The sequence below is a fragment of the Nuphar pumila genome, chromosome 14 (genome assembly GCF_984573655.1).
Source record: "Nuphar pumila chromosome 14, dmNupPumi1.hap1.1, whole genome shotgun sequence".
Classification (NCBI taxonomy): Eukaryota; Viridiplantae; Streptophyta; class Magnoliopsida; order Nymphaeales; family Nymphaeaceae; genus Nuphar; species Nuphar pumila.
In genome coordinates, this window is record NC_143262.1 from 4,610,657 (window position 1) to 4,631,875 (window position 21,219).

A 21,219-nucleotide genomic window follows, 5' to 3' on the forward strand; every position below is an offset into this window, starting at 1 on the left:
CAAATTATACCCTGATTGACTTGAATGAACAAATGAATATGTAATAAATAAATAAATGAAATTCAAAAGCTAGAAACACATTTCTAATTTGGAGATAAAAAAATGAGTTCTTTATTTATTAATAATCCTTATAAATTACGGGTTTTACAAGGGCGATCAACAAACTTCGCTGGCAGAAGACTGAGCACTTTGTGAACACTCTTGTTAAATTTCTTTTCTCCATGGATTCTTATTCTTCTCAATTGAGTCTCTGTTCAAGCTTTCTTAATCAACTCGTTTTCGAAAAGTTAAACACCTCAAACTTCTTGATTTGGAAGAGACAAATCATACCTTTTATAAGGAGCCAAGGTCTCTTAGGTCACCTGGATGAAACCACTCCAGTCTCGCTAGGATTTGTTACGAGAGAAGAGAAAGATGATAAAGGAGGCAAGTTCAATTGTGTATGTCAAAAATGCTGAATATCTCAACTGGGAAAGAAAAGATCAATCAGTAGTTGCATACATTACTTCTACCTTGTCTCAAGAGGTTCTTGTTGCAATCCCCGACAATTATACAACCCTGCAACTTTGGGAGAGATTGGTTCAGACGTATTCACAAGTTTCACAGGCGAGAATGATTTTTCTCAAGAGGGAATTTCAGCTATTGAGAAAAGATTCCATGACCATCATGAAATATCTCAACAAGATGAAGACTATCACAGACCAACTTGTAGTTATAGGATGTGCCATGAGTGACAGTGATATGGTGCAACAAACTCTGAGTAGATTGGGACCTGACTATAATATGATCGTCACTTCACTATTGTGTCTGCCCGCCCTTCCTACTTTTGATGAGTTGCAAGCTAAATTGATTTAGTATGAAATGACTCTGAAGGGATTTTCTGAAGAAACACATGCTCATACAAATTCCCAAGAAGATTTTGCCACAGGAGTAACTTATGGTCGCGGACGAGGGCGAGGGGGACAAGGGCGAAATGGACACGGAGGACGTGGATTGCTTCCCATTCCAAATATCTTGACTCACACTCAGGGACGAAGGTCAATCCCCACTTGCTTCCTTTGTAACAAAAGTGGGGCATATCAAGGCGAATTGTTGGCACAACCCTGAAAATAAAGGAAAGACTCCGCAGACAACAAAAAAGAAAACTCACTAATATTAGAGACAATGGAGAGATTAGAGATCTGTTAATATCTGCCATGTCAGAATTGAAATTAAAGCAGAATGATTAAGGCACATGGTTCGTTGACTAGGGGCAGCAACTCACGTGACTGGTGATGCAGGTAAACTTTCTAAACCTATCCCTTATTTTGGCAAAAGTAAAATTGTCACTGGAGATGGATCCTACCATCCTATTTCTCATGTTGAAAAATCTGTCATTCCCATGTCACATTCTACTCTTGAACTTACCGATGTCTTTCATGCTTCAAATATCAAGAAAAATATTGTCTTTGTTTCTAAGCTTGTTGATGATAATCATGCTTCAGTCGAATTCACTCCCTTCTCTGTGCAGGTCAAGGACCTTCACACGAGGGAAACATTTGCCGAAGGAAAGAGACAAAGCAATATGTATCTCTTTGAAGAAACTCCATGTCATTCCGTCCGCCCTATTTATCTGGATTCGAAGCCTTCATTAGAGTCGTGTTCCTTCTCTTCAGCAAATGTTTTTAGTATTTCTGAATGTAATAAGCCTTCCTTATGGCATAGTCGATTAGGACATTGTGGGAGTCATTTTATTCAGAAACTTGTTTCTAATAATCTCATTCCAAAAGAAAGTCTCAATGTGGATGAGAAAAGCCAGAAGTGTTCCAGTTGTATTTTATACAAAAGTCATGTATTGCCTTTCCATTCTATTAATAAGAGGGCTTCAAAGCCTTTTGAGGTAATATGTTCTGATGTATGGGGACCTGCCTCAGTTGTCTCTGGATCTGGGAGCAGATACTACCTAATCTTTGTTGATAGCTACTCTCGATACACCTGAATATATTTCATAAAAAATAAGTCAGAAGTTTTCTTTTTGTTTCAAAATTTTCTTTCCTTAGTAAAAAATCAATTCTTTGAGTCCATCCAATTCTTCCAATGTTATGGAGGTGGGGAGTTCTCATCTAGTGACTTTATTTCTTTTCTTCAAAATAATGGGATAGGAAAAAGGGTCTCCTGCCCACACCCCCCTCAACAAAATGAGATTGCTGAGCGAAAACACAGACATATCGTTGAAAGTGCCATGAGTATGCTCCATGATAGTAATCTTTCCATTAATCTGTGGACAGAAGCTTTTCATTCCGCCGTTGTGATAAATAGATTGCCTATGGTTGTTCTAGAAAACAAGTCTCCTTATTAGTCTTTTTTTGGAGCTCATCCTAGTTATCATGATTTGCGTGCTTTCGGATGTGTTTGTTATGTGCATATTGATCGGTCCTTAAGAAACAAGTTTCAGGACAAGGCTCAGAAGTGTAGATTTGTGGGATATGCCGACGGTTACAAAGGATATAGGTGTTACTGTAACGACCCCAATCCATACCCTTTAAAAATGCGGAATATTTTTTTTTTAAGAGTTGCAGAAACCTTCCCAGAGATCTGGGGTCCTCACAGTTCCACTTTCCATTGGATAGCCCAACCACCACAAACGAAGTTGCAATCATCATCCATAACAACCAACTAAAACTCTTTTATTAATGAGTAAGAAAATTTCAAAGACAAGGTTTTATTCAACTGAAAATAAAGCGACAACTGAAAATAAGCAAGAAGAATTTAAGAGAGAGCCCCTCTATCCTCTGTTGAAGCCGACAGGCCCAAGTATGACTCTCATCCATCACCAGATGCATGTCCAACTTCATTGTTCACCATATCTTGTGAAAAACCATCAAAGTAGGGTGCCAGAACCGAAATTCTGAGCACAACTACTTCTAAAGAAACCAGGTGAGAGAAAGAACATGGATAAGATTTCATGTAGTAATTTGAGTGAGTGCAGATATAAAATTTGCAACATTCAAATATCCATAACTACCAATAATTGCATATGCTCACCAGTCAAGAACAGTAAAACAATACACATATATCAGGAACTAAATAACCAAACCTTGCAGCATGATTTCAAGAAGTATATCATATGCTACCAACAAATCATGTCATGATATAAAAAATGATTCAAACATGCATGATCTAATGCATAACAGAAAAATGCATGATTATGTACAATGCATGATTTCTTCTGTTATCTTTCATTTATGTTCCATCTTTCCATATGCATGCCCTATTAAATGCACACATCTTTAAGTTCCTCTTTTTTTTAATTACCGTGGCCCACGGATACACCAAACGAGTACAAACCCCGAGGTCAAGTAGGTTCCCAGGGTAGCTTAACACATAATTTGTATTTTATTACTGGGTTCCAACTTAGCCATCGACCGATATCAGGAAACAACACCATCCATCGGAACATTAGACCTCCACATCTAATGTCGGGGACACAAGGGACACCCCACGCCCACAAGTGCCACTTTCTTGGTACCATAACAACAGCTGTGTCAAACACACCACTCCCGGGTAAAGTGGCGGACTCTCTCTAAAACCGTGGCCATGAGAAAGAACCTCAATATCGGGTTCTGGGGACCAAATTCACGCACACGGAGTTTTTGTATCCTCACAGTCTCCCCAAGACCGGATATCCAAGATTCTCATACTCTAGATGAGATATCCCAGAATGTATATTACACTGTTCTTATTCATTATATTTTTATTTAAGTCCATTTTTTAAGTTTGCAACACCATATGCAAAAGTAAAGTGAAAACCTCGCATCCTCTCTTGCAGGGATCCATTCGGGACTCCAGCCCGTATAAACCACTAGAACAGTGTAGTAATATGCCAAACCATCTTATGTGGTTCAAGTGATGCAGTTAAAAACATATGTGAAAGAAAACCAAACCCACGGCTCTCCAGGCCGATAATGGTCCATTTAGGCCATCGGTGCATCACATAACAAAACCAAAATAATGTTTCATTTATAACACTAAGCCAAAATGCCAAAAAAACACATATATTCATGCAAATATAAACCCAAACATATGCATGTCATAATTCATTCATATGCATTTTCAATATGTGTGTTACCTACATCACATATGGGCATTAACCAAATCCATGGTTTCTTTAAGTGTGTGAGTGTTCATGTACCAATTCACTCAATAATCAAGCGTACAGGTTCAAGAAGAATTAATAATAACTGAATCATGCTCACAGTCATGAGTACCATAATCATAACAGTCAAATGAAAGCATAAACCTCCATGACAAGTGTTTCCAAATGCACATCCATATATGCCAATATAACCATGAACATGAAACAACAACACTCACAAGCATGGTTTCAAGATTCATGCGCAAGGATTCACATATTTATACCAAATGTATGTTGACATTCCTTGATTAATTTTATTATATCATGTGAACACCCATGCATGTAAATTCAAGCAATAAAGCATTAGTTTCATGATTTCTCATGCCCATGAAAACAACTAGACAACGATATCCAAATCAAGCATAACAATAAAGTCTAAGCATATTAGCATTTTCATTCACCTGTATGCAAAAAAGCCAGGTCTAACACGATTAGCTAGCATTCTGAAAAATTAAAGTGCTAAACTAAGCTTCCATATGAGCCATACTATACATGAACAAGGATTCAATCGACCTGTCATCTGTCCACAAGCATGGACAGTTAAGGAAATGACATTTATCATATTTTCCTTTGTAAAAATATAGTCCAGCACCATTCGGCTCGGCTTGGCAGGGTTCCACACCACCCATGATCTTATGCTCTCCTTCCCCTCAATACTTATAACAAAATAACAAGACTAAGATTGTCAAAAACTGCACAATGGTCATGATAATTGGTTCTAACGCTAGTCAAAATAGACATTTCAGCTATCAATAATAAAGATCCCTAATAATGTTAGATCCTTTTTCCCTCAAGAATGTTTTTTTTTCCAAAACCGACTACTCATGGGAAACCCAAATCCAGTGCAACCAGAGAACTGCATGTAAACATAAGGCCAAAGCATGATAGCAATAGCAGTATGTGCTACTGATCCTCACAATCCTGCAGGAGGCTAAGGAACAGAATGGGCTTTGCAGCCGTATCAACATCTTTCTGGCTATTTACATTAATAATGCTATTTAATATTATAAAGGAAAGAGGAAAGCAACCGAATGATTTCTGCTCTGTACTCAACAGAACAAGACTCTCTGCATTTCTTGAGTTCAAAACAGAACTTGATTACAATCAGTGCATAAAAATTTCACTGTCATTGAACTCAATCCATACCCGCTTCTGTCAAAATTCATACCACCAACAGTAAATGTTAAGATCGTGCTAACGCTGAGCAAAATTTTTAAAATGTATTTCCAATGCCAAATCTACAAATTTAAAAGTATGTATATAATACAGATTAAGTATTATATACATGAGCAACCATATCAACCTGTCTTAGGGCACACCTCTAGATTATTTCTAAAAACTCAGTACACCCGAATGAGAATTGTTGTACAGTTCCTGCTCACAGGTAGCAATTTTAAACCAAAAGTGTCAAATGAAGTATGCATCCATTAGCTTTTAGTCATAGAACCATGAATTTCTTTTGTCCCACAAAACATGCACATTCAACAGAGACTTATTACCAAAAATTTACGTATCTCATTAGCACACTACACATCGACAACATCAGCTCAAAAAAAAAAGATTTGTTCACGCCTATTCTAACAGAGCCAAAGCATCTAATACATAGAAAGACAGAAATCCGAAACCTGGGTATGGTTATTACCCAAACCCCCTTTTCAATAACAAATCCAAACACCCCATAGCGTATTTGGATTTTCACGAATCAAAGGTATTCTCCCCTCAAACCCACGCATGGAATCGAACCCATGTTCGATCCCTCACCCGAAATCCAAGAAGCACCGTACCTGATTTTTGATGATTTCGCGGCGATCTTTCCGGCGATCGGAGGCTGGAGGCGCGTAGGCACGGTTGGTTGGTGTCGCTCCACGCAACTGCCGTGACAGAGGGTTGCTCGAGGAGCCCTTGAAGGTTGCGGATGGCCGAAGCTCTGTTGCTGATGGCTCCTTCCTCCAGTGTGCACACCAAAAGAGAGAGAGAGACCGAGTGAAGAGGGCAAGAACCCCCCTCTCCACTCCCCCTTTATCGGCTAACCTCCTCCCCTCTTGCCGAGAGGCACGGGGTCGGTTACGCCCTGCGTAACCCCCCCTGCCCTTTTCTTGATTTTGCGATCGTGGTTAGGGTTCTCTCAGAACCCTAACGCTTGCTACAGATATCGGGCAACCCTTATCGGGTTGCCTTAATAAAACCCAACTTTCCCCCTTTATAATCGAGAGGGTCGGGTCCGGGTTCGAGCCTGTGACCCGCGACGCTGGGTCCATTATTAAAATGGACCCAGTTTGCCTACGAGTGATGGATCCTCAGTTGGATCCGTTTGGATCCAACTGTGGGTCCGACCCTATGCATAAAAATCTATTTTATTTTTTTTTCTTATAAATACTATTAATTATTTATTTAATTAATAATTAGTATTATAAGTATAATTTAACATTCCCAATGGTGGGTTATTTACGGATTCTTTTATGGATCCGATAACGATAACGGATCCGAGGCCCAAATTTAGAAAAATACCCATTATTTTTAAACAAATAAATTATCAAAAAATTGAGGTTATTACAGTTACGATCCCATCAACAGACGTATCAGAATCTCAAGAAATGTCATCTTTGATGAACACAATTTTGATCACAAAGCTGGCACAACGGATGTCCTCTACCATCACCGAAGTTTATTATCCTTGGCTGAATTCAGAACTTTTTGCTAGTTCCAATGAAGTCTGCTCTCCAGATTGTGGGCAGCAGGAAGAAGAAATGTCTGAGACTATTGGCACATCGGGATCGCAAAATGGGGAAGAAATACCATCCGTACTGGGCAGATACAAGGGCATTTGCTATACTAGACAGAGAACGACAACGCCAGATCCTTCAAATCACACCTCAGCAGCTGCACCTACTTCCTCTCATACTCTTGAGGTCAGAAGATCCAATAGCATGCGACACCCTATTGATAGGTGGGTCAGCTATAACAATTTCTCCTTGGACTTTTAGCTCTTCTTAACTACTCTGAATAAGGAAGATGAACCTATCATGTACTATCAGGCAACTACTTCTACTAAATGGGTAGAAGCCATGAATGATGAAATGCAAGCCTTACATGAATGTGGAACCTGGGAAATCGTTCCCAGACCACCTGACAAAAATGTTGTTGGATGTAAATGGTTTTATACAAAATAAAGTATAAACCAGATGGAACCATTGAACGATACAAGGCGAGACTGGTTGCAAAAGGATTCACTCAAGAAGCAGGACAAGACTATGATGAGACATTCAGTCCAGTGGTGAGAATGTAAACGATTCGAATTATTCTTTCCTTGGCTGTTGAGCATGGATGAAAGCTGAGTCAGCTTGATGTAAAGAATGCATTTTTGCATGGGGATTTGAAGGAGGAAGTCTACATGGAACAACCCTTTGGATATCAAGAGCAAAACTGTAAAACATATGTGTGCATGCTAAAAGAGCTATTTATGGCCTAAAACAAGCATCTCGCTCTTGGTTTGACAACTTCTCCCTTGAGATTCAGAAGCATGGATTCTCACGCTCCCTACTGGATCACTCATTATTTATTTTTAGAAGTCAGAATGTGATTGCTCTATTGTTAATTTATGTTGATGATATAGTTATCACAGGAAACTCTGAAGATCATATCAAAGAAGTAAAAAACCTATTAAGTCAGAGGTTCAAAATAAAAGATCTCGGAGCCTTGTGCTATTTTCTTGGCGTAGAAGTCGATAGCCAGGCTCATGGCTTGACTCTCACTCAGCACAAGTATACAATAGATGTTCTCAGCAAGGCAGGTATGAAAGATTGCAAACCTTTAGCAACTCCAAGTGTGCTCCACCAAAAATTAAGTACTCATGATGGAGACCTGTATAAGGACCCCACCAGGTACCGCAGTCTAATAGGAATGTTGCAGTATCTCACATTTACTCGACCTGATATTGTTTATTCAGTCAATCAAGTGTCTCAATTTATGCATGCACCACTACTGGACATATGGAGGCAGTTAAGATGATACTTAGATATCTGAAAGGGACCCATTGGAGATGGGTTGATATATTCTTCACAGTCGTCTGGCAAGAATGTGCGTGAACTTACTGTATATTGTGATGCAGACTGAGCAGGAGATCCTGATGAGTGAAAGTCTACGTCAGGATATTGTGTTTTTATTGAGAGAAACTTAGTCTCTTGGAGTAGTAGAAAACAAAGGCTGTTGCTAGATCAAGCACTGAAGCTGAGTATAGATCCATGGCTGCCGCTACTGCTGAAGTCACATGGGTCATGCATTTACTAACTGAAGTGGGAGAAACAATCTCTCCGTCTACCTTGCTGTGTGACAATCAAAGTGCTCTCAATATGTCATTCAATCCGGTACACCACACTCGCGCTAAGCATATTGAGATCGACCAACATTTTGTGAGACAAAAGGATGAAGAAAAAGAGATTGAGCCTGAATTTGTTAACATTGAAAGACAAGTTGCAAACATTTTTACCAAGGGCTTGACAAAAGATTGCTTTTGGATGCTTAAAGGCAAGTTGTTCATGGTTCAGAACCATGATCAACTTGAGGGAGGGGGTGAAAAAGTGTGTTTAGGGTCTGGATATTATACCAGACCCGAGTCCACCCGAGTCCATTTATGTATAGCCTTTATGTATAGCTTTGTATAGTTTTATTTCATTCCGGGTCTGGATATTATACTAGACCCGGACCCATACTGTACACTCAAACATATTAATACAGCTTTTAGGTCATGATTTCTATGATTGAAATCGTGACAGCCGCAACCCCTTCTTCTATTCCCTTTCTCTTTTCTCAACACAGGTTCCGGAGAAGATTCTAACATAGAGAATATTCTAACAGTTTTTGTGTATTTTTAGGTAAATCATTGATTTCTTTGAGGTGCAAGAAGCAACAAAAAGTCTCTCTCATCACAGAGCAATGGCTACAACTACTATGGAAGTAGTTTGGCTAAGGAGGTTCTTGCATGACATGGGTGTTCAAAGTACAGGGGCATCACGACTATGCTGTGACAACAAAAGTTCTGTTTACATTGCCAGCAACCGGATATTCCATAAACGAACCAAGCACATTGAGATGAATTGTCACTATGTACGAGAGAAGTTTCTACATGACACTATTGATCTTCCCTATGTTTCTTCATAATATCAATTGGTAGATTTTTTTATCAAACCTCTCAAAGCTCCTTGATTTCACTTTCTCTTGGACAAACTTTCGTTTATCCAACCGTAAGTTTGAGGGAGAGTGTTAAATAATGTATCATAATGCTAGCTAATTTTGTTTAGCCTTTTAGTATTATTTGTATAGGTATTTTTTCTTTTCTTATTTTTTACTTTTTAGGACTTTTTGGGGTTGCATTTGACTAGTCAATATTTGACTAAAGTCATTTAGAGCCGTTGGGAGCCCAACGACTCTCCTTTCTTGCTCCCCTATTGTATATAAATCTGGGGCATTGCCCCCTCTTAGATGTATGTATTTTTTGTGTGGTTCACAATCAATAATATTATTTTTTTTCTCTTGTTGAATACCCTTTTTTGGGTATTTGTGTATGAACCTTTCTTGGTTCTTGTGAGTGTCCATTTTCGATAATTTTGTTGCTCTTTGAAATATTCATTGTTGGTGATCTAAGAGTTCATCTTCATACACAGTCCAATATGTTTTATTCTCCAAAAAATTCTGCCAGTATTTTTGTTGATACATAATTAAATTTTTTTGTCTTTTCTAATGGAAATTCTAGTTTATCAGTGAAATACCTGTTCTAGATTCTTCATAGAATGCACAATCATACCTAGGGAGCAAAACAAAAGGTGGAGAATGAAAATATGATATGATAGAGCAGGTATAACTCATTGAAATATGTGGTCTTCTTTCTGCCCCACTAGGATCACTTATCCAATAGCGACTGAATTAGTTTCAATGAATAAATGGTATGAGAAGAAAAACAAAGGCAAGATTCCAATTTACATCACAGTCTATTGCAACACCATGTATATGCTTGCCAATTGGTGCACAATAGCAACAATTAGAAGAAATTTTAAAGCACTACCTAAACAAAACAAGTTAACTGATGTATTACTTTCTCTATCCGTTGGCTAAATTCAAGCACGTGTGATGCTTTTCCTACCATTTGTTTTAGTTGTCACTTGACCATTGTCTACAATTAGGTGATTGCTATGCATTTTCTTTCAAATATATCAGAGGAAGGTCATATTTATTCTACACTATTTACTGATCATTGTCTACCCTTTCATTTATAGGTGTTTGAGCCAACTTTAGCTCGGTACGAGGCTGCTGGTGGTTTAGTGAGTAGGAGTCCCGCAGAAGCATCTAGCAGTAACTCTCTCTCTCTCTCTCTCTCTCCTATAGTTTCCTAAATAACAAAGAAGGTGTGTTAAACACATGAAAGGCTAGAACTAGCACTTGACTAGATCTACCCAAACTCAATACAAGTGGAAATAAGGTAACATGCATTGAATGCATACATACGTATCCGACTATGCATATATATACATGCATGCATTACTCTGTGTGTTTGTGTATGCATGCGTGTGGGTGTACGCACATATACATGTGTGTAATCTTGTTAACATCTTTGACCTTTAGAATATTAGAAAGTCCTCATCTTTTGCCACTAACAAAATCTGAAATGCAATAGCATCTATTTTTATTGATTGCTACCAATGAGGGTGTTAATAATACACACATTAAAAGATGCCTACAACTTAATTTACAGCTGATGAATGTATACTTAGTTACCGTGTTGGTGAAAATTAATTTGAGGAACCACTATATGGTGAATTGTTAGCAACCAAGATTTGTGGTGAATTTGTTAATCTCCACTGTAGGCAGTGAATGTCAAGAAAACACTATATTTTTATATGTGAGTTAATGTGAGTGTGTCCACGTGTAGTTTTGTCCCCAAGGTATTTTGTATGACCATCTTATGCATTAATTTTTCCTGCTTTAATTGCACAAATGTTTGTCTCAGATGTTGAGGTCTTAATTGTGATGGTTACAAATGAGAAACAAGCTGAGTCGGTTCTTTTTGGAGAAGCTGGATCTGTGGCTGGTAATTCTGTCCTTTCTCTTGAACAAATTGGTGGTGTCTTCCTCTTTTCCTTTTTTTTTTGCTTAATTGCTTCCCACTGTTCATTCAGCCCTTCCATTTGGAGCATCAATAATCTTGTCCTCCACAGTTTCCCCTGGATTCATGAAAAAGCTTGAAGGTCGACTATACGGTAGGTCCACATGATTCCTGTATGCTTTCTTTGGTTTTTTATGTTTAAATTATGTGCTGCCACCTTTTACATGTTTCTCTTTTATAATAGTTGTCCCTTTTTTTTGCATTTATGACTTTTGGCACTACTTGGAAAGTGGGAATGAAGAATGTAACAGTGGAAAGAAAATCATGAAAATGACCAAATGATGGTCCATAATATTGTCATTTTGCACTATTCATATAATTTAAGGGTGGAGATGGAAAAATGGAATGAAGAACATTAGGCTTTGATACCATGTGAAAACAAGGGAATTCTTGCAGAAACTTGATGGTATTCTCATTGCTTTGTAAAAAGTCTTGAAACAAGACTTCAAAGTTCAAACATAGACCAGTATAAGAAATAATGAAAATAACTAAACCAGGTTGTCCAACTATATTCTTACTATCTTAACTAAGGGATCTTGGGTTAAAATCACAGTGGGGCAGCCCATAGCTGGTTATCAAAGAGAGAAGACTAGCCCATAGTGGGGCAGCCTCTATGTTTAGTTAAATGTATTGTTGTGTTAAATGTATTGTGAAATGTGTGCTGTTAAATGTTTAATGACATATCTATGATTAGTTAATCTTATTATATACATATATTGTGTTCTTGTATTCTATGATTTTTTTTTGTTTTTTAGCTTTTTTTAGATTTTTAAAGAAAATTTTAGTGAAATTTATGATTTTTTACGCTACACTATGATACTATACATATCTTACTTTGGGCCCGATCGATACGGGTCACGATACACTACTTACAACCTTGTTTTTTATCACTTTACAAAAAAAGAGCTTTTATGCAAACAAAAACTTGGGGTGCATGTGACAGATGAACAAAAGAACTTGAAGTTGGTGGATGCACCAGTTTCTGGGGGTGTTCAGAGAGCTGCAAATGGTACACTTACGGTAGGAAGTGTTTATTGACTGTATTTTTTCTGCTTTTTTTCCCTGCCATTTCAATTTCTGAATTCTTGTACGAGAGAGGTTTTCCTTAGAGTCATCGGAGACTGGATTAGTTATTAATATTTGAAACATGCATCTACAATAGATTATGGCTGCTGGTAGTGATGAATCACTCAAATCTACTGGTTCAGTTCTTTCAGGTGATGACCATATTGCATAAATAAATACAATATTGGGGTTTATCCATTACTCATTTTGCAGTTTTTTTCACAATGTATTCAACTTATCTCGTGTGACACATGGTGAGGGTTTTCTTAATGTTTATGTACAGCATTGTCTGAAAAGCTGTACGTTATCAAGGGTGGTGCTGGAGCAGCAAGGTATTTCAATGAATGGCGGCTCTGGTTGATGTCTTAATACTATGTTCAAGGAACTTATCACATATTATCATTTTCTTTAGTTGTGTGAAGATGGTAAATCAACTTCTTGCTGGAGTTCATATTGCATCTGCTGCTGAGGCGATGGCTTTTGGTGCTCGGTTGGGCTTAAATACCAGAATGTTGTTTGAAGTAATCATGAACAGCGGAGGGAGCTCATGGTATGCATTCAGATCATATAGAATGTGGATTTTGGCATTTAATAATGATCTTACAGTAATGAAATAGGCGGAAGTGTAACTCAAGAATGCACACTTATTCACAAAATCCAATAATGAACAAGCACTATGCTATTCAAACAAGAAGTCCACGAAGGGACAATATGAAAGCCTGAAAAGGCTATACAAGCATAAAAATAATAAAATATTTATTGGATGAAGCCTTGAAAGGCATAGAAAATACAAGGGGGATGACCCCATATTTATACACAAAAGGGACACATGAGAGACTATTGAGGGCTCCCACATGGAGTCGTTGGGAGCCCCCAACGACTCTATGTTGGGACCCCTAATGCTTTAAGCAAAAAGGAGGAAAAGAAAAAGAAAAAAAAAATACAAAAGAAAGAAAAACATATTCAAAAGAATGAATATGCGAGAAATGGTGAAAAGACTATTTTACCCCTATCGGGTATTATAAATGAATTACATAATTTATATATAGAGACATGTATATATATACATGTATATATATATTTTTAACACCCTCCCTCAAACTTGACGGGAAAGGTTATCCCGAAAGTTTGAAAAATACAAAAAGAATCTTGGGAAGAAGTCCAAGTCTTCAAGGGAAATCTCCATCTTTATGGCATCTCAAAAAATTCTTGCAAATATAAGTCTTTAAAACACCACTTCTTAAAGATCTTGAAAAGAAAGAACAAACCAAAAGAAGACTCCAAGAACACAAAGAACAATATTTTAGCCCAAGAGTTGCAAAAACAATATATTGTAAAGCAAGAATAAAGTGGTTTGAACAAAATAGTAATAACCTTTTGAATCATTAAATATTAAGACAAGAGGAGCATCCCTCAAAGATAGAATTAAATCATAATCAACTTATTTTTCAAGAAACCATAACATTGATCATAAGAAGATTTGATTACTTAAAAAACATATGATTCATTAAGAAGAGATAATCAAATATGCATAAAAATTATCTCAAATGACATGGTGGTCTTCCAGAAAAAAAATATGAATCTCTTCAAAAAAGTATCTATTAAAAATACTTCAAACAAAAACCCATAAAAGGGTATAAGTGGAAGAGCACAACAAAAATAAGTAAATCTTTATTTATGACAAAAATGCTCAAGAAGCATTGAATATGCACCATGTGAAAATATCTTCAAGACTAAAAGAACATCAAGTTCGAAAAATGACTTTAATGTGAAAATATCTCTAATAAAATCAAGTCCAAAGCTGACTTGGTTAATCCACACGAAGCACAAGGAGGCTAAGTGCACGAAGGCACAATGAAATACCTACAAAGGAGTACAAATATAAGGAAGTCTTCAAGGAGACTATATGCACAAGAACACTAAGTTCTCAATATGTGAAGTGTGCACAAAGGCACAAGAAGAATACTTGGAACAAGTGTGCACAAAGGCACAACACATTCAATAGATCACAAATACACAAATAATATAGAATCCTTATTTAGAGAACTCAAAATCTTTAAAAAGAGCTAATGAACTTTATGCATGCAATTATGTAAATCATGCACATGAAACACCAAATGAAAAGATAACAACTTTTATCAAAGATGAGTTAATTAAATTTATGCATACCACAATGTGGACACAATAAAAAATTAAAAACATAATTCACTCACCCATCCTAGAGTGATTTTAAGTATAGAGGACCAAATATATATATATATATATATATGTTATCAATGAAGTGCATGAATTTTTATTGATAAATATTTTTCCATACACGGAAGGAACAAGTAGTAAAGGTTTCAAGAGATTCATTAAAGAAACAAAGGGAATGATATAAGTAAGTCAAAACCAATTTGTGGAAGATGACAAATTTAAAAAATCCCATAAATATCAAGAAATGGTATTTTGCAAAGAGAGATTTAAAAACAAACAAACTTATATAGGGAAGGAGAAATGAAATTTGTAAATCAACACCAATTTGTGAAAAATTACATTCTCACAAATATCAGGGAGTGATATTTTGCAAACTTTAATAATGCAATGCAAGATGCATGAAATTATTTTAATCAATCATTTTTCATAGAAGAGAAGATGAGTTAGACAATTTTGAAAAAATTCTCAAACATTTGAATGAGTATATTAGAGCATCGGTTTAACCATCACATGCATTCACCTCCTAGTCCTCCAAACCTCAAATATCAAGTGTATCAGTGACTAAACTAAGAGCATAAACAACATGCCAACTAAAGGGTCAAAAATATATTCGAAGGTGTGTAAAAACATATCTTGTCTACATATAATGACACTTGAAACGAGTGTATCAGCGACTAGAACAAGAGCACAAAGCCAACAAGGGGCTAAAAATCACACACAAAAGTGTGAACAAATGTCTCTTGTCTACATATAGTGACACTCAAAATCAAGTGTATTAGCTACTAGAGCAAGAGTACAAAGCCAACCATGGGCTAAAAACCACACATGAAGGTGTGAATTAAACATCTCTTGTCTATATATAATGACACTTAAAACAAGTGTATCAGCTACTAGAGCAAGAGTATAAAGCCAATAATAGGCTAGAAACCACACACGAAGGTGTGAATCAACATCCCTTGTCTACATATAGTGACACTTAGATAAGAGGCATAAAAAGAAAAAGACAACCGAGGTAAGAAAGCTTGTAATGGAAACACTAATGCAATTAAGAAATATCAATTTTTTACCATATTTCAAAACACCATGGTTTCAAAAAATTAGATATCCATCACAGATACATATAATTAAAAGCATCCATAATAAAAACAATGTCCAAAAAACAAATAAATGATCCAATACACTCTCAATCAGAGATTACATAACTGTCAGTTAGAGTCAAACTACACGTTGACAATCTAAAATGATATAAAACGAGGTGCACACAACTCACCCCAACAAATATCTCCGATACAATAATAATAAGGCCAAGAAGATTGATGCATCATATAAAAATCTGTGATGAACAAAAACATTGCCACAAGAAGGCAATAAATACTCACGGAAATCATTTTTCAAATAGATGAGTTCATAATGGGAGCCGATTTGAAAATTCAAATCAAAGATCCAATAATGGTAGATGATCCATCTTAGAGAAAGTGCAATCATATGCATAATAATATGTCTCATGACAACCTTTTGAATAAACATTAATCATGCTTAACATAATCAATTTCGATCAAGGAATAGATGCACTAGAGCACGTTATATACAAAAGATCTAATAATTTTACAGAGAAGACAAGAACATATTGTCTTAAAAGGAAAAAGTCTACTATGAGACAAACATGTAATATATTAAGAAAATAATACATATAAAGTTTTTAGAAGAACCTTTTACAATCTCAAAAGTAGACATAATTACTATCAATCATGAATACTTGAGGCAATAAGATGATCTAATAACTTATAGCCACATAGGTTATGTAGAAGCTATGAAATTATACCAAACATAATTCATAATGCAATCTAATTTTGTGTGACTGACACATTTTTTAGAGAAAAACGAGTTAACAAAAATGGATTCAAAGCATTTACTTTCTATATAAAAGTCAAATCACAAATATCGAAGATCATTCTCATGCATAATCAATTGAGAATGTTTTTCAAAGAATTAGTTTTGCATAATGAGAAAAAAACATCTTAAAGTTAACCATTGTAATGAGATATGCGGAAATACAAATTACAAGGGATAACAGAAGAGGATTTCATAAAGAACCAAATATCACAAGCACATAAAGTGCAAAATACACAAATACCCACTAAGGGTTAAATGCTCAAAAGTAAAAGAAGAATATTATTGAAGGAAAAATGAGAGAATCGTTGAAATCATGAGTATACAAAGATATCTACGATATTAAAGAAAACATGATGTCACAAGGTGTACTTCATACAAATTTCTAAAATTTTAAGAAAATCATAAAATTCATAATGATTACCAATAATCATTACGATAAAACCAAATGCATATAACAAGAAAAGCATAATCTTCAAGATTAAAGCAAAACCATATATTCTTGTAAAATATAATTTCTATGACAATATGCATAATTAAAAACAAATATTTTATGGAGAAATGCTTACGCACAAGATTTAATAATTTCTTTAAAGAACTATTCATTTTTAACATATTTAGCAAGAGGCTACTATATTTTAAATACATTTTCAAATGCATACCATAAATATTTAAAGTAGAGAATTCAAAGAAAATAGCAAAAGTATCCATGTATATATAATAATCAAGAAAATAAGTGTTTTCTCATGCACAATGCATGAGATAAATAATACAAGAGACACCTTTTTTTTAAAAGTATGTGATACATACTGGGCCTTTGTGTTCATCTGCATAACCTACAAACTGACATATAGAGGCTTTGTCCTGAAATTTAGTTCTCATGGATTTATCAATGCGAACATAACATATGCATCTAAAAACTCGTAACTCATCATAATCAGGATGGTCACCAAAGAGAACATAATAGGGAGACTGATTTTTAAGAATAGGCATAGGAAGACGATTTATCACATGAGTGGCAGTATGAAAGGCTTTTGTTGAAAGACTAATAAGCACATTGGAACCATACATCATGCTCATTGCACTTTTCACAATGTGTGTGTGCTTACATTCAACAATTCCATTTTGTTGTGGAGTGTACGGGCAAGAAACTCTACGATGTATCCCATTATCTTGGAGAAAATCTAAAAATTCTTTGGAGGAATACTCACCACCTCCATCGCATTGGAGAATCTGGATGTTTTGAGAGAATCGGGTTTTAACGTAGGCATGAAAATGACGAAAGATGAGAAAAACCTCTGATTTGTGTTTCATAAAGAATATCCAGGTAAAGCGAGAAAAACTGTCAATAAAGGATACATAATATTTACTTCCAGAAGAAGAAGGATTGGGGGTTGGGCCCCAAACATCAGAACATATTATCTCGAAAGGCATGGAGGCTCTTTTATTTATTTGATGAAAAGGAAGTACATGACTTTTACAGACCTGACAACTGGAACACATTTTATTCTTCAACGAAGGAGAAACTGATTCTAGAAGAAATCCATTAGACACTAGTTTTTCAATAAAGACTTGACTACAATGACCAAGGCGGGAATGCCAAATTTCTGGCTTATTATATTGGGATATACTTAGAATACTTCTAGAAGTGTAATCGGACTTGGGAGGCTTCAGAACACTGGAGGCAGGATCTTCATTGAAGATATACATGTTTCCACGTCGCTCTCCTTTAGCGAACATCTTCTTCGTTTGAAGGTCCTTGACAAAGATAGAAGTAGGAGTGAATTCAACAGAAGAATTGGTAGAATCAACAGGCTTAGAAACAAAGACAATATTTTTCTTTATATTTGGTTCATGAACAACATTGGATAGAGGAATGGATGAAGATTCAGACAAAGGGATGAGAATGTTGCCTACGTTTGAAATGAGGTGGTGAGTCCCATCCCCCGTTACAATATTAGACTTACCAAAATAGGGGATCAAAGTAGAGAACTTACCTGCATTGCCAGTGACATGAGCTGTTGCCCCTGAGTCTACATACCATATTCCATCATCATTCTGTTTCAAGTTCTGGTTAGCCATAGCAGACAAGAGAAGATCCTTAGCATCATCACTGACCCGAAAAGTACTCGCAGATCCTGATGTAGCAACATTTCTATTATTTTGTATTCTATTGCGGTTTTGAGCATTTTGAGGATTGAACTAACAATTGGCCTTGATGTGGCCACGCTTGTTGCACTGATAGCACGTGGGAACATTCCTTGAATGGCTGGAAGTGACATTTGGTGTAGGTAACAAACCAAGACCACTCTGAACTTGTGCTCCCCTACCTCTACCACGCCCTCCTCGTGCACGATCAACAATTATCCCTGTGGCAAGAACATCATGTATGGATGATTGCCCTGCTGGGGCATCAGAGTTGCTTTTTAAGGACATCTCGTACTGGAACAGTTTAGCACGTAAATCTTCAAAACCAGGTAACGTCGGCAAGCACAATAAAGAAGTCACAAGAACGTGATACTCTGATCCCAGGGCATTCAGTGTTTGCTGCACTTTTTCTTTATCTGACACTGGATATCCAACAACGACTAATTGATCTGTGATGCTCTTGACTTGATTTAGAAATTCAATAATGGTCATTGTCCCCCTTTTTAGAAGTTGAAATTCACGCTTAAGATATAGCACCTTAGCTTCTGATATCTGAGAGTAGGTCTGAGCTAGACTCGCCCACAATACCTTGGTTGTGCAATCATCAGGAATAGAAATCAATACTTCTTGTGATAATGTGGAAGTGATGTACGCAACGAGAGCCTGATCGCGCTTCATCCAACCAACAAATGCAGGATTGCGAATGATGTTTGACAAACCGCCGTCTTCTTTTGTTTCTTGTGTGATGAATTCTGCAGGTGGTGGAGTGGAGCCTTCCAAATGACCTGAAAGGTCGTGACTGCGAATGAAAGGAGTAATCTGTCTCTTCCAAGTCAAATAATTGTTTGTGTTTAGCTTTTTAGAAACTAGCTGTCTCAGGAAGTTGGAGGAAAAACCTTGATTAGCTGAAGTATCCATTTGCAAACTTTGAGCAAGTGAACGGGAAGGACTCGACTGGTATTAGAGGAAGGAGGAGGTGTGAGGAGATTCACGAACGGGAAGGACTCAACTGGTATTAGGCTAGAAAAATGTGGATCAAGGGACGCGGCTGGTAAAAGGAGTAGCGGCAGACCTTGACTGAAAGACCTGGCCCTTCGAAGAGAACTCAGCCTTTTGGGTTTGACCCGACTGAAGAGGAACCAGGATTGGAGAATTGGGAGATCGTGTACGAAGGAAAAAAAAACCCAGGAAACTTAAATCGTGAAGCAAGAAAGAATCGACCTGCTTAGAGGAGAACTCGGCCTTTGGGTTCAGCCTCTCACAAGGAGGAAGATGTACTCGGCTGAAGGACGAGGAGGAAGGCTCAGCGGCTGACGAGAAATCGACCTGCTTAGAGGAGAACTCGACCTTTGGGTTCAGCCTGTCACGAGGAGGAAGGCTCAGCGGCTGACGAGATTGGATGACCAGAAGAGTACTCGACTGAGTGAGGGGTAGCGTGAAGCTGAGGAACGGCAAGAAAACTCTGTTACGCCCAGATTCAACCTGTCACGTTACATGGAAGACTCTATTATGCCCAGAGTTGCCGCTGCTCTGATACCATGATAAACTGTCTCATAAATCGAGAAAGGGAAAGGAGAGGGAGCGAGGAGAGAACTCGAGTCCTTACTAATCCTTCATTAACAATAATAGGGTTACAAACAACTTTACATGTACAAAATTGCCCTTTACAAGAAACACATATTACATATATGTATAAGAGGCTGTATCGGATATGGATCTCTATTGGATCCATATCCGATCCATATTCTAATACATTGGGGGCTCCCACATGGAGTCGTTGGGAGCCCCCAACGGTCATATTTATGACTGTTGGGGGCCCTAACAACTTTGTGTTGGGACCCCCAATGCTTTAAGCAAAAAGGAGGAAAAGAAAAATAAAAAAGAAAAAAATACAAAAGAAAGAAAAACATATTCAAAAGAATGAACATGCGAGAAATGGTGAAAAGACTATTTTACCCCTATCGGGTATTACAAATGAATTACATAATTTATATATATAGACATGTGTATATATATTTTTAACACTTACTATATACATCTTAACAAAGGTGTGCAATTTCATATGAATGCAAAGTATTTTATGGTTAAGAATTTACTCTATATACCTTAGCAAAAGTGCAATTCAAATGAATGCAAACTATTGTATGATTAACAACCTCATAGAGAATGTTGCATGCCTTGCCAATGTAACACGTGATTTAAAAAAAAAATTATTATAGTTTTGGATCTAGCTCTTCCCCCCCCCGACGCAACCCCTTCCTCCTCGTCTCTCGACTCTCCCCTTGTCTCCCTCTTTCGCACACCAACACAATCAAAACACCCGGCATCCCACCCTCGTCGACCCCCCCCCCCCCCCCTCCCGTCTCCTTCTCTCTGCTGAAATCCGAAACCCCCTGACGCACCTTGCACTTCCCGGCTCCCCCTCTCGCTCGCCGGAGCCCTCATCACACCGGTGCAACAGGGACCAGCGCCACCTCCCCCAGGTACACTGCTCCCTCTCTCTTCCCCCCTTCTCTTCTCTTTCTTCCTTCCCGTCTCCCTGTAAACCAAGGCAGAGGAGGGGCGCCGCCCCTCCTGCCCTCTTTTCTCC

General features: G+C 37.2%; 1 protein-coding gene across 2 annotated transcripts in view; it reads left to right on the plus strand.

The window, feature by feature from the left end:
- Positions 1-21,219, plus strand: part of LOC149816138 (ketose-bisphosphate aldolase class-II family protein) — a 157,420-nt gene that overhangs the window by 23,263 nt on the left and 112,938 nt on the right. For both annotated transcript variants that reach the window (XM_089987328.1, XM_089987329.1), the window contains exons 13-19: positions 10,444-10,519; positions 11,175-11,255; positions 11,344-11,424; positions 12,274-12,350; positions 12,493-12,547; positions 12,679-12,727; positions 12,808-12,945. In XM_089987328.1, coding sequence (XP_089843454.1) covers positions 10,444-10,519; positions 11,175-11,255; positions 11,344-11,424; positions 12,274-12,350; positions 12,493-12,547; positions 12,679-12,727; positions 12,808-12,945 — 557 coding nt within the window. The remainder of the gene's footprint in view (positions 1-10,443; positions 10,520-11,174; positions 11,256-11,343; positions 11,425-12,273; positions 12,351-12,492; positions 12,548-12,678; positions 12,728-12,807; positions 12,946-21,219) is intronic.